Here is an 11,774-nt window from a genome sequence, read left to right on the forward strand (position 1 = left end):
ATGAGTAGTTGGTGGTCTGTTCCACAGTCAGCTCCTGGCCCAGTTTTCACAGCTGATACTGAGCTGCTCCAGTGGTTCTTTCCACAGATGTAATCGATCTGATTCCTATGCATACCATCAGGTTAAATCCAGATATATAACCTGCGTTTATGTCTCTTAAAAAAATTATGAATAAGTCGTTGATTGTGCAAAATTCGATCATTCTCTCTCCCGCTCCATTGATACAACCTGTCATTGGAGTATTTTCACATTTGTTTAAAAGTAATAGTCTCGAATAACCTTTTGTTGACTTAACTTTTAGGAACGATCATCCTATTTGGAGTATCAAAAAGTAATGAGAGAAATAGAACATTTGAGTCGTCTGTACATTGCTTATCAGTTTTTGCTCGCTGAAGATACCAAGGAACGTTCCGCTGAGGAGTTAAAAGAAATGCAGGATAAAGTTGTAAAGCTTCAAGAAGCATTGTCTGAGAATGATAAAAAAATAAATGAACTTAGTCATGAAATAGAAGAATTAGAAAAAAGAAAAGATAAGGTAGGAACCTTTGAACAAGACAGAGTGTACTTTTGTTTGAAAAAACATTAAACTGTATAGTATTATGTATGGTAACTATTCAGAATCCACTTTTTATTGTCTTTCTGATTGGCTTGTTAACTTTAAAGTAGGATAATTTAATTGTTTTTAATAGGGCAATATTTCACACGAATTTACACAAGAAAATAACAAATTTTAAGTAATGTGATTAAGATGGGTACATCTGATTACAGGAAATTGGAGGTATTCTCCGCTCGTTAGAAGACACTCTTGCAGAGGCTCAGCGAGTTAATACCAAATCGCAAAGTGCTTTTGATCTCAAGAAGAAAAATCTGACAAGTGAAGTGAACAAACGCAAAGAGCTGGAAAAAAATATGGTGGAGGTAAGCAAATAAGTAATTAATTATTAGTAGTATATTGGTAAGCAATTGTGCTGCCACTGCAGAGGTACATAGTTTAAATCCACCAGCTGCTCCACTAGAGAAAGATGGGCAGTCTCCTCCCTTGCGCTTTACTGCCTTTGAAGACTCTGGAGAGTCAGCAATGGGTCGGTTCTGACTCGATGGTAAGTTATGAAGTATACAGTTATCCTAAGAATTGGTATTTACTTATTAAGTGTCAAATATACGCTGTACACAACTGTTTGGGCTGTGGACACAGAAGTGGACAGAAGGCCGTGCATTGTGTTACATGGAGAAATGAACACTGAAAGATGAGTACTAGGAATAAAAAGAAGTAGCCATGCAGGGTCATGTAAGGCTTTGAAAGACTAATGAAGAATTTAATCTTGGATGATTCTGGGTTACTTAATGTAACATTTTTTAAGGATAGGATAGAGCCAGTAAGATAAGTTAACAGGTTGGTAGTTGAGGATGAGAAAAAGAAATAAGTAAAAAATAGCATCAAGAAAATTGTCTTTTATATTTAAGATAGAGTTATTATTAGCTAAGGTGGAACAGAAGGGTTGTGAGGGACAGGAATCGGAAGTACAGTGTGACCATAATAGGCCTGAGTGTGGATTAAGGAATTGATGATGTGAATACCCAATCCAGAGGAGAAGTGTAAATCTTTGAGTCTTTAGTTTATATCCATGCTTATCCATGAGCATATGGTGGTGGGAGTGAATATAAAATCACAGTAACTTCAGTGTTCACACACACAGTTCAAGGCTATGACAGTGAGATGCCGAGTGTAGTTTCTAGGGAAGGAGATGAGCGATGCCACTTGCTGTTCCAGATGTGCACCACTGCTTTAATGACTCCCTTAAAAACCAACACTAGGCACCAGTTTTACTTTTTTATAAAAATGAAAATCCTGAGTTTCTTGAAGTTACAGAAATTTGGAACTAATGGAAGTCTTTCATTAAAAATGTATTTTGGAAAAGTGAGAGAAATCTTTTGAAATAATAGTCAAAAAGGCAAAAGTACATAGGGAGCTAACTGAAAGATCATATAGAACTAAGGGTTTTTTGGTTTGTTTTAAAGATGATTTAAATTGTAGAATGATTGGCGGAAAAGACGGTATTTTATGGTTCAAGAGCAAGACGAGAGAATTGCTAGAATTAGGTCATAGAGAATTTAGTGCAGGATTTGCAGGATTAACATTTGTTGTAGGCTAAGCCATTTGAGTAACTCCTGTACAGTGTGGTCTTTTGCAGGCAGATATGTGACAAGAACTTGTGGGACTTTTCTTCAGTGTGATTGTATTTTCTCAATGAAAATACACATTTTGCTTTTCATTGGAAAAGTAAATAACATCATGAAAATAAAGCATTTCTTTATACTGTCCCTTTTAATATTTCCTCTCAGAATTATAATTGCCAACTTAGAAACAGCTTTACGACTCTTGACAAAGTATAAAAGTGATATGGGTATGATAGCATGCTGCGAAACTATTTCCTCAAACGTATCTGCTTTTCTAAAGCTCTAAACTGCGTAGACCTTTGATTCTTGTTTATTTTTTCTTACTCATGCTGGCTCTGTTAAGTTTCACAGGATAGCACTTGAAGTCACCTTTTCTATATTTCATGACTCCTAATGTTTATATTTCAACTCCAGGTTTTTACTTATTTCTGTATTAGTCTCTTCTAGCCACATAGCTCTCTCGTATTGGGAGGTCCCTAAGACCACTTCCCATTTTACTGACTCATGAAGAGGGGTCAAATATAGTCATACTTACTCGTTATTTCAGCAAAAGCCTGCCAAGTACACTCAGAGACAGGAAAGGGGACATGGGTGAATGTTTGGCAAGCTTTCATGAGCTTTCTCCCAGAATCACACACAAACCAAAACCAAACTCATGCCTCCTGGTTGATTCTGACTGCTAGTGACCCTCATTGGGTCTGCGAGGCTGTAAGTCTTTACAGGAGAGTGTTCCTCTTTCTCCCTTGGAGCAGCTACAGTGTCCATACTGCTGACCTTTACATTATGCACTGTACCACCAGGGCTCTTGGAGTCACACAAGGTCTACTTACTCAAATTTCCCAGCAGTCATTTATACCAAAAGGTGTGAGATGTCAGCCAGGGAAGCTTGGTACCTAGCTTTTTATTGGACTGGTTGTTTAGGCTCTCCTTGCTTTGCACATGCCTGAATGCTGAACTCCCAGAAAGAAAGCGAGTATTTAGCACAAACATTTATGTAAGCAGTTTAGTCACAGTCAGCCACCCTTACTAGACAGAGAAATGGTGAGAACCCTCCTAATATTTCAGTTTCCACATTACACCAAGGATCAGCTTTGTGAGCAGGCTTTTCAAGGGATATCAGCCAGGCCCGTTAAGTGATGATGATAGGGTGATGTCTTTCAGGTGTATAACTAGCTTTGATTCCTTCCCTGAACTGTAGACTCATTTGTCTAGGTGTATAACAGTTTTACTGTAAAGACTAACAAAAAGTCTAAACTTAACAAAAAAGTACTCTTCACGTTTTCTAACCTTAACCTACTTCTCTCCCTGAGTTCTAGTTTTTCTCATCTCACTATTTATCTAATTGATTATAGATCAGAAATTCTAAACTCTTTCCCCAATTCTCAGTTTTTCTCAAATCCCATATCCATCCCATCTGCCAGTTCTATTCATTTTTATTTTATAGCAAACATGTATGGTCGTGGTAAAATTCTTTTCATTTATTACACACCTTTTTGTCTTGTCTGCCTGCTTTGTGTTCACTTGTAGAATGATGATCAGTATTACTGATATTGTAAGATAATGTATGTAATAACATTTACCATTATTATCTGTAATTTATTTATGATTTGAATCTTACATTCAAATACAACCACTTTTTATCACTTCTACCACTGCCTTTCTGGCCAGTCGACTATATATATAGCTTAGTATCCATTGATCACCTTGCTTTTGCTCTTGCCATTCTTTAGCTTTTTTTCTATATAGAATGTAAAGCATAATACACATATTACATATATATAATAAAGTCCAACAGTTTCCCATATGAAGAAGCTCTTGTGGTCTAGTGGCAGGAGAAAGATGGGCAGTCTCCTCCTGTGATTTACTGCCTCTGAAAATCCTCTGAAGGGTCAGCTCTGAATTGGTTCCAACTTGATGGCACATAACAACGATTTCTATGTGATATGACTTACTTTGATTCCCACTTACTACATTCTAACTGTTGTGAGCTAACTGTGCTTTATACCACCTTCCTGAAACAACCAAACATGTTCCTTAGTTTCTGCCACCTATCTGTCCCTCAAGATACAGCCATGCCTTCACATCAGTTAGGCCTTTGTCCAAGTGTTAGTTTACAAAAGTGAAATAACTATGTTTGAGAAAAAATTTCTTTTACTTTCTGTTTTTCTTAGGTTTTTAATATATATCTTTAACCTTAGAAAACAGTCAAGGACATAGTTTCGTCTGTATCATTATTGTGTAGAAGAATACCTGATACCCAGGATACACCCAATAAATATTTGATGACTTGTGAATCAAGCAAGTGAACCAAAATTTCTGGCTCTTCCCAGGCAATCATTAATTTTTCCATGTACTGCATATTGTCAGATATTTACCTAATATTACTAAAAAGATGTTAAATACCACAATTATGTAATACTTGATTATTTTTTCCTTTCAAGTTAAATGTTTTTGTAACTAACATTTCCACTTTAAAAATTGGTTTAAGATCCCTATTCAAATTTTTTTAAGCTTAATAACTGTTACTTACTTTTGTCAAGAGGTTTATTTAACTATGTATTCTAATTTTTAGCCTAGTTTCTCTTCCAGATTCAACTATTGTATATGAAGTGAAGCTATTTGTGATAAGTGCCACATTTAACCCAGAAACAGAGACTGAAGTTCATAATGCAAATCTCATAATTAAAGTCATGATAATGGCATTTTCTTCTTATGCTCGTGTCAAATGACCGTGAAATTTGATGAACTAGGGATGTGTTTGTGTAAGAAAATGTATTATGTACTAATAAATAATATTTTTCTATTTGAACCTTTTTCTGCAGGACTCTAAAACTTTATCAGCAAAAGAAAAAGAGGTTAAGAAGATAACTGATGGCCTGAGTGCCCTTCAAGAAGCAAGTACTAAGGATGCAGAAGCCTTGGCCGCTGCACAGCAGCACTTCAACGCTGTGTCTGCTGGCCTCTCCAGTAATGAAGATGGAGCCGAAGCAACCCTTGCTGGTCAGATGATGACCTGTAAAAATGACATAAGTAAAGCTCAGACAGAAGCCAAACAGGTAAAGACAAGGATTAAGCTTTAGGTGATTGCGTTTATATTCAGAAAATGCATCTTCATATCATTTGTTGGCAGTTGTTTTTCACTAGTTCTTAAAAGAACTGTTTGTAGTTGAGGATCTTGTTTGTTCATTCTTTTTTCAAAAACAAATGAACAACACTTTTTCATTACAGCTGTCTCTCTGGCAGTTAGAATCCACCAGTAGATCCAGGGGAGAAAGATGGGCAGTCTCCTCTCGTGCAATTTACAGCTTCAGAAATCTGCTCAACAGTGAGCTCTGGTTTGGTTCTGACTGGACAGCTTAGAGCGTCTAAAACAGCAGAATTCCCATTTGTCAGTTGCACATCATGTTGATGGTGTAACTTTGCAAAGATACATAAAACCTGCCTCCCATGAATTAATGTAATTTTTCAGTTTGTTTTTAATGATTTTTATGAAGAAAACTTTTGTTCTGTGATTTTATTTTCTTCTTTTTTACTTTATGTTTGCTTTGTATGTCACAAAACTCAAGTATTTGGCCCTTAATAGGAAAGAAAATGTTCTCTTCATTTTTGTTTCTGTATTACTTAGTTTTAAAATCTTATTATTTTTTTTTAAATCTTATTTTTTAAACTTTTCACATCTTCCCAAGAGGAGTTACTTTTTACTTTCACTCAAGCTCTAATTTTGTATTTTCCTTTTCCATCATTTTTTGGTATCTTCTTTATTATGGCAGTTATCAAATTACTTTAGGTAATAATACAAATCCTGTGAACAAAAGAGTTATTATCCACCAGATGCTCTGCTGGAGAAGGAGGGGCAGTCTCCTTCTGTACCAGTCAGATCCAATTTGATGGTACACACACACAAAAATAATAAAATAAGATTTAAAAAAAATTTCAAAAAGGAAATTTAAAGATACATATGTGGATAGACGGTTGTTGGTTATGTAATGTTATGTGGGTGACATAAAGGGTGTTTCAGCTCAAATTTTTTCCTTAATTTCTGCTTAAATCTACTTTTGCAGCTGTTTTGACCCATCCATCTTTTTGAGACATTTTCTCTTTTTCCTAACCCTCCTGATAGCATGCCCTTTTGCCTCTTTTGGGACATCCTGGATGGACTTCTTCGAAGCTTGATTTCTTTTGACAGCCCATAGTATATGCCATCTTCTTCGCGAACAATTTAAAAACATTCTTTCTTTGATTTTCCTTATTTATTGTCCAACTTTAACATGTATGCACATAAAATTTTTTCCTTTTTAATAATGACTCAATTTTAATACTACAGGCTTGTAAATTTACTTGTGTATTTGTTTACTAATCCTATTTAAGTGTTCTTCTGTTAATGTATTTGCTGTTTTTTTCTACTGAGAAGAAATAATCACCAAAAATGAGAAGAAATCATAGAAAATTGTTAAAATTTCATTCTGTTATGTTTAATGAGACCTGAGAAAATGACTATTGGAAAGTTTTTGCGGGAAGATATGTATGTAGGTCTTGTAGTGCTAGTTCATAATTTTAAAGAGAAACAGCGCTCAGTTATATATATATTTTGGACTCCTGAAGTTTCTTGAATCTTACTAGAATTTATATTTTAAATTCTTAACATTGATAAGAATGGGATTAAATATAGAGCTATATATATTTGGGTTGTATTTTGAGAATATCCTGAGACATGTGGTAGATCAGTTTAAATTCAAATCAAGGTCATATAGTTTATATTCAAGGCAATGTTTCTCTTACTTCAATCAGCCTGAATCTGTGGTCCGAGTACTATATGCCTTACAGTTTGCTTTATTTTTGTTTTACAGGCTCAGATGAAGTTGAAACATGCTCAACAAGAATTAAAGGCCAAACAGGCTGAAGTTAAAAAGATGGACAGTGGCTACAGGAAAGATCAAGAAGCTCTAGAAGCTGTGAAGAAACTTAAAGAAAAACTTGAAGATGAAATGAAAAAGCTGAATTATGAAGGTTTGCCTTTAAAGATATATTACCAAACATTTGGAAATGATGATTCTTGTTAGACATTAACGAGTAGAGGGAGGGAAAACCCTGTTAATAAATAATAGTATAAATAGTGTAATGGAGTTGAGGAAGACTCAGTGAGGTGCGTTGACCCAAGGACGGCAGCAGAAGGCTTGAACATCAGATTGTAAGGATGGCGCGGGATAGGGCAAGGTTTCGCTCTGTTCTTCATAATGTGCTGTGTGTCATAATTGTTGCGGTGGCACCTGACAGCAACAATATTGACGACAGTTACAAATAATTTGTTTTACAATTGCACTTTGGATTTTTTTGATAGCTATATTTATCCTGAGAATTATAATGGCTCTGAAGTGCTACTTAAAAACTCAAAAGCTTCATGTACACTTTTTACTCTAGGCAATCATTTCTTGACTATAAATTGTGTTATTTGTTGGAAATAATACCTTCTATGTATATGAAAGAAACTGCAAATGTTAAACATTTTTAATATTTAACTGGATTTACTTAACTATATTTGTTCCAAGGAGTGACCTGAAAATAGTTTATTGTTTTCCTTAAAACAGAATGTTGGGTTCAAAAAACTTGCTCTCTGTTTTATTTCTTTAGAAAACAAGGAAGAAAGCCTTCTGGAAAAGCGTAGACAGTTGTTTCGAGATATCAGTAGATTGAAAGAAACATATGAAGCTCTCTTGGCCAGATTTCCTAATCTTCGCTTTGCATACAAGTAAGAGATTTTTTTAATAAAGAACATTCCATTGTTTTTTAATTTAATGTTTAGGTTCTCACTTGACAATTTCTATACAAGTTCAGTGGCGTTGATTACATTCTTCACAGTATATGAATGCACTCATTATTTCTGTACCAGTTGCTTCATTAGTTAAGAGATTTGAACTTCGGGTGTTTTTTAAATAAAATTTTAATTTTATACTGATTTACTTACAAAGTTTGTATACATTGTTTTTCACACTGGATCTTTTGCATTTCCGTTAGAACCAAAGTATGTTTGTTTGTTTAATTTGGAGTCCCTGGGTGGATAAACAATATAGTAAAGTTCTAACTGAAAGGTGAGGGAGAGGTCGTCACCCAGAGGCTTTTAGAAGAAAAGCCTTCCAGCTGTGTCTGAAAAAAATCAGCCATTGAAAAAACAGAATGTGATTGTACTTCAGCACAAATGTGACCTTAAGTCCTCATAACTCAGTGAGGCTGGTGTTAGTTTTTTTCTTTATTTCAGCTAGAAAATGATCATGAGAAATATTGAACATGTCATGGATTACCAAAAGAACAAACAGATCTGTCTTGGAAGATAACAGCCATAATGCTTGTTGGAAGCAAAAGTGGCAAGCTTAGCCTCACATACTTTAAGCATGTTACAAAGTTGGGGGTAAGACATTCCCTGGAGCAGGACTTTATGCTTGGTAAAAAGAAGAAAATCCTCAGAAAAAGGATAACTACAGCAGTGGGCTGAAAGATGACAAGTCCTGAGGATGGAACAGGACTGGGTTGGGTTTCATCTGTTGTCCATTTGTTGTCGTAAGAGTTGCTGAGAGTCTGAGCCAGTTCAGTGGCACCTAATGGCAGTGATAAAAAGTGACCTGAAATATTGTCCAACACCACTTTTTTTTTCCTTTTTTTAAATTTAATGATGAACTCTTTTCATTGCATTAACAGACCATCACAATTAATACGGTTTTTTCTGTTCCTACATCCCATTTTTATGTCTCAGCCGAAAGGGGTGTTTTGTTTTGTTTTTTTATCCTTCAGTAAAATACCTTTTCTCTTTGAAGTACATTTCTAAATTGACTTCATGTTTAGATATTATTACATTCTGAAGAAAGATAATCTGAACATTTATTTGTAGCTAGCAAAAGAAAGTAATTTACACATTCATCATATTACTGGTCTGTGGGCTTTTTAAAACTTTTGCTTTTTTAAAAATTTATTATTAATTTCAGTTAAAATTTACAAAGACTTTGGATTTCCATTCATTCATTGTTGCACTTTTTTCCCCTCCCAACCCTCCCCCACAATACACTACCCTCTTAGAAAAGTAAAAAAAAAAATTCTTTCATTGTTTTATAATCCCTCCCCGCAGGTCCACTCCACTCTGCAGCCTATCTCTTTAAACAGTTTTCTCCATCATCTGTTTCAATGCAGTATACCTAATTTAACCCATCTTTCTCAGTCTCCCCCCCAACCCCGATGTCAGTCCTGTTTTACAACAATGGCACCATTGCAGTATTTGTCCTTTTGTGACTGAGATACTTCACTCAGCATAATGTCCTCCAGGGTCACCCAATTTTGAATAATACTGCATGAGTTCCTTGTTTTTCAGTGCAGCGTAGTATTCCACTGTGTGAATATATCACAGCTTTTCTATCCAATCATTTTCAGCTTAGGTTGTTTCCAACTCCTTGCTATTCCAACACCACATTTTTGCATGACAGTTGTCCTTAATTGGTATTTTTTTTCTTTAAGCATTTATAAAAGTGCATCAAATGTGGGGAGTAAAAATTATTGTGAAATCTAAGAACTGATTCCTTTAGTCTTAAATAGAGACCAGCATTGGGGGAATTTAATCACAGTTCAAAGTTTCTTTAAATTTTCATTAATATTAAGTATATTTGCATTTTATAATTTGTTTTGTCTCTTGATTTTTTTTAAAATGGAATGATTACAGAATCCACATACATAATCTATACCAAAAGTTCTTTTGATTGATATACGTTGGCTGTTCTGGCCATCTGGGACATTTTTACATTCCTATATTTTTGAAACTATTAAAGCTATAATTTTGTATTCTTTAATCTAGAATTTTTATCAACTTTTGTATTTTAGGGATCCAGAGAGGAACTGGAATAGGGATTGTGTGAAAGGTCTCGTGGCTTCTCTGATTAGTGTCAAAGATACTGCTGCAACCACAGCTTTAGAATTGGTAGCTGGGGAGCGACTCTACAATGTTGTTGTAGACACAGAGGTAAATGGCTTTTAATTAAAAATGTTAAGCTGTTTTAGTAGGAAAAATTATGGGCTGGTGGAAGAATTACATTTTTTAAACTATTTTTAATAAACAATTTAACAATTTAAAAATAATTATTTAAAAAAAACTTAAAGTTTTAAGTTTTTCCTAAAGTTACTTAATTTTTCAAAAATTTTATTTTGATAACTGCATGCCTCAGGAATTCTTATTTTGACTCAGGAATCCAATATGTATATTACAAATCTTAGTACACCTGATTCATACCATGTTCTTCTTAATCACTTGTTATGTTGCCGAGAGCTAGATAGTTTTGCAGAAAACAAATTAATACCTTTGAACTGTAGGGTTAGAGAAGAGTACTGACTATCCGATGCATGTCCGAAAGAACAGACAGATAGGTCTTGGAGAAGCTGTAGCCAGATTGCTCCTTGTATGCAAAGGGGATAAAGGTCTCACAAAGTTTGAGTGTGTTGCTAGGAGAGGCTATTCACTGGAAAAGAGAGACATAAATGCTTGGGAAGGTTGGAGGGACACCAAAAGAGAAAGACCCTTGATCAAGTGGATTGATATGGTACAGCTGGGAGTCCTGTGTGTCAGAGATTGTGAAGACAGCACAGGACATGTTTGGATCTGTTGTTCATAGGATCAGTATAAGTTGTACTCCACTTGACAGCATTTAATAACATTTTGATTATTCATGGGAGAAAGCACAAACTGTTTACTGATTATGGATTTTTAAATTAGTACTATTTTATTTTTAATGTATTTTGTTTAATCCCTTTTTAAAAACTTTGTTTATAACATGTTAAATATAATGGTTCAGATTACAGGTAAAAAGCTATTAGAAAAGGGAGAATTGAAGCGTCGGTACACTATAATTCCACTCAATAAAATATCAGCCAGATGTATTGCACCAGAAACCCTGAGGGTCGCTCAGAATCTTGTAAGTCTTATTTATATATTTAATCTTTCTTTCTTATTGTTTTAAATTAGAAAAAATTAATAAGATATGTTGGGAACAGCAGTTTTAAATTATATTACCGTTTGTAAAATTGTGATTTGTATTTAGAACAGCTAGACCTCCCTTTGATACTTCAAGATTCAGTACAATATTTAAACTTTAGTCAAGTTGCATGACTGTCAGATGGAAGTAAATATAAAATTGCTCTGTTTTGAATTACTAATTAAAATGGAGCTTAGGTAGATAAGCTATGCCAGTGACAATGTTAAGTCTCTCTATAGGTTTGACTAGTTTGTCTTCTAACATAAGAGCTTTTATAGTAGGTAACATTCAACCCCTGATTTGTAGGTAAATTGCTATGCCTACCAGTAACCAGAATAGTGTAGGGAATTGGGTTTACAACATTATTATGGTACTGGATCAAAACATTTGTGAAGCTTTTATTGCATTCAGCAGAGATTTCAGTCTGGTATTGAGCAGGCAATTCAAATGCATGAGTTATAAAGGCTGTTCTACAAAACTTACATGTGCATTTTTTTTTATTGCATTTTATTAGTTTTCATGAACATTTACAGAGATTTTGGGTTTTCATTCATGCATTGTTGCACTGTTTTCTCCACCCTCATTCCCAGTTCG

The 11,774-nt window shown here is 34.6% G+C and overlaps 1 protein-coding gene across 1 annotated transcript in view; it reads left to right on the forward strand.

The window, feature by feature from the left end:
* SMC2 (structural maintenance of chromosomes 2) overlaps positions 1-11,774 on the forward strand; it is a 64,657-nt gene that overhangs the window by 12,908 nt on the left and 39,975 nt on the right. Inside the window, 7 exon segments of the mRNA XM_006886977.1 lie at positions 302-535; positions 769-918; positions 5,001-5,234; positions 7,026-7,185; positions 7,807-7,924; positions 10,036-10,174; positions 11,001-11,120. Coding sequence (XP_006887039.1) covers positions 302-535; positions 769-918; positions 5,001-5,234; positions 7,026-7,185; positions 7,807-7,924; positions 10,036-10,174; positions 11,001-11,120 — 1,155 coding nt within the window.

Source organism: Elephantulus edwardii, unplaced genomic scaffold (genome assembly GCF_000299155.1).
Source record: "Elephantulus edwardii isolate Elephantulus edwardi_28Jun2011 unplaced genomic scaffold, EleEdw1.0 scaffold00052, whole genome shotgun sequence".
In the NCBI taxonomy this organism is placed as follows: domain Eukaryota; kingdom Metazoa; phylum Chordata; class Mammalia; order Macroscelidea; family Macroscelididae; genus Elephantulus; species Elephantulus edwardii.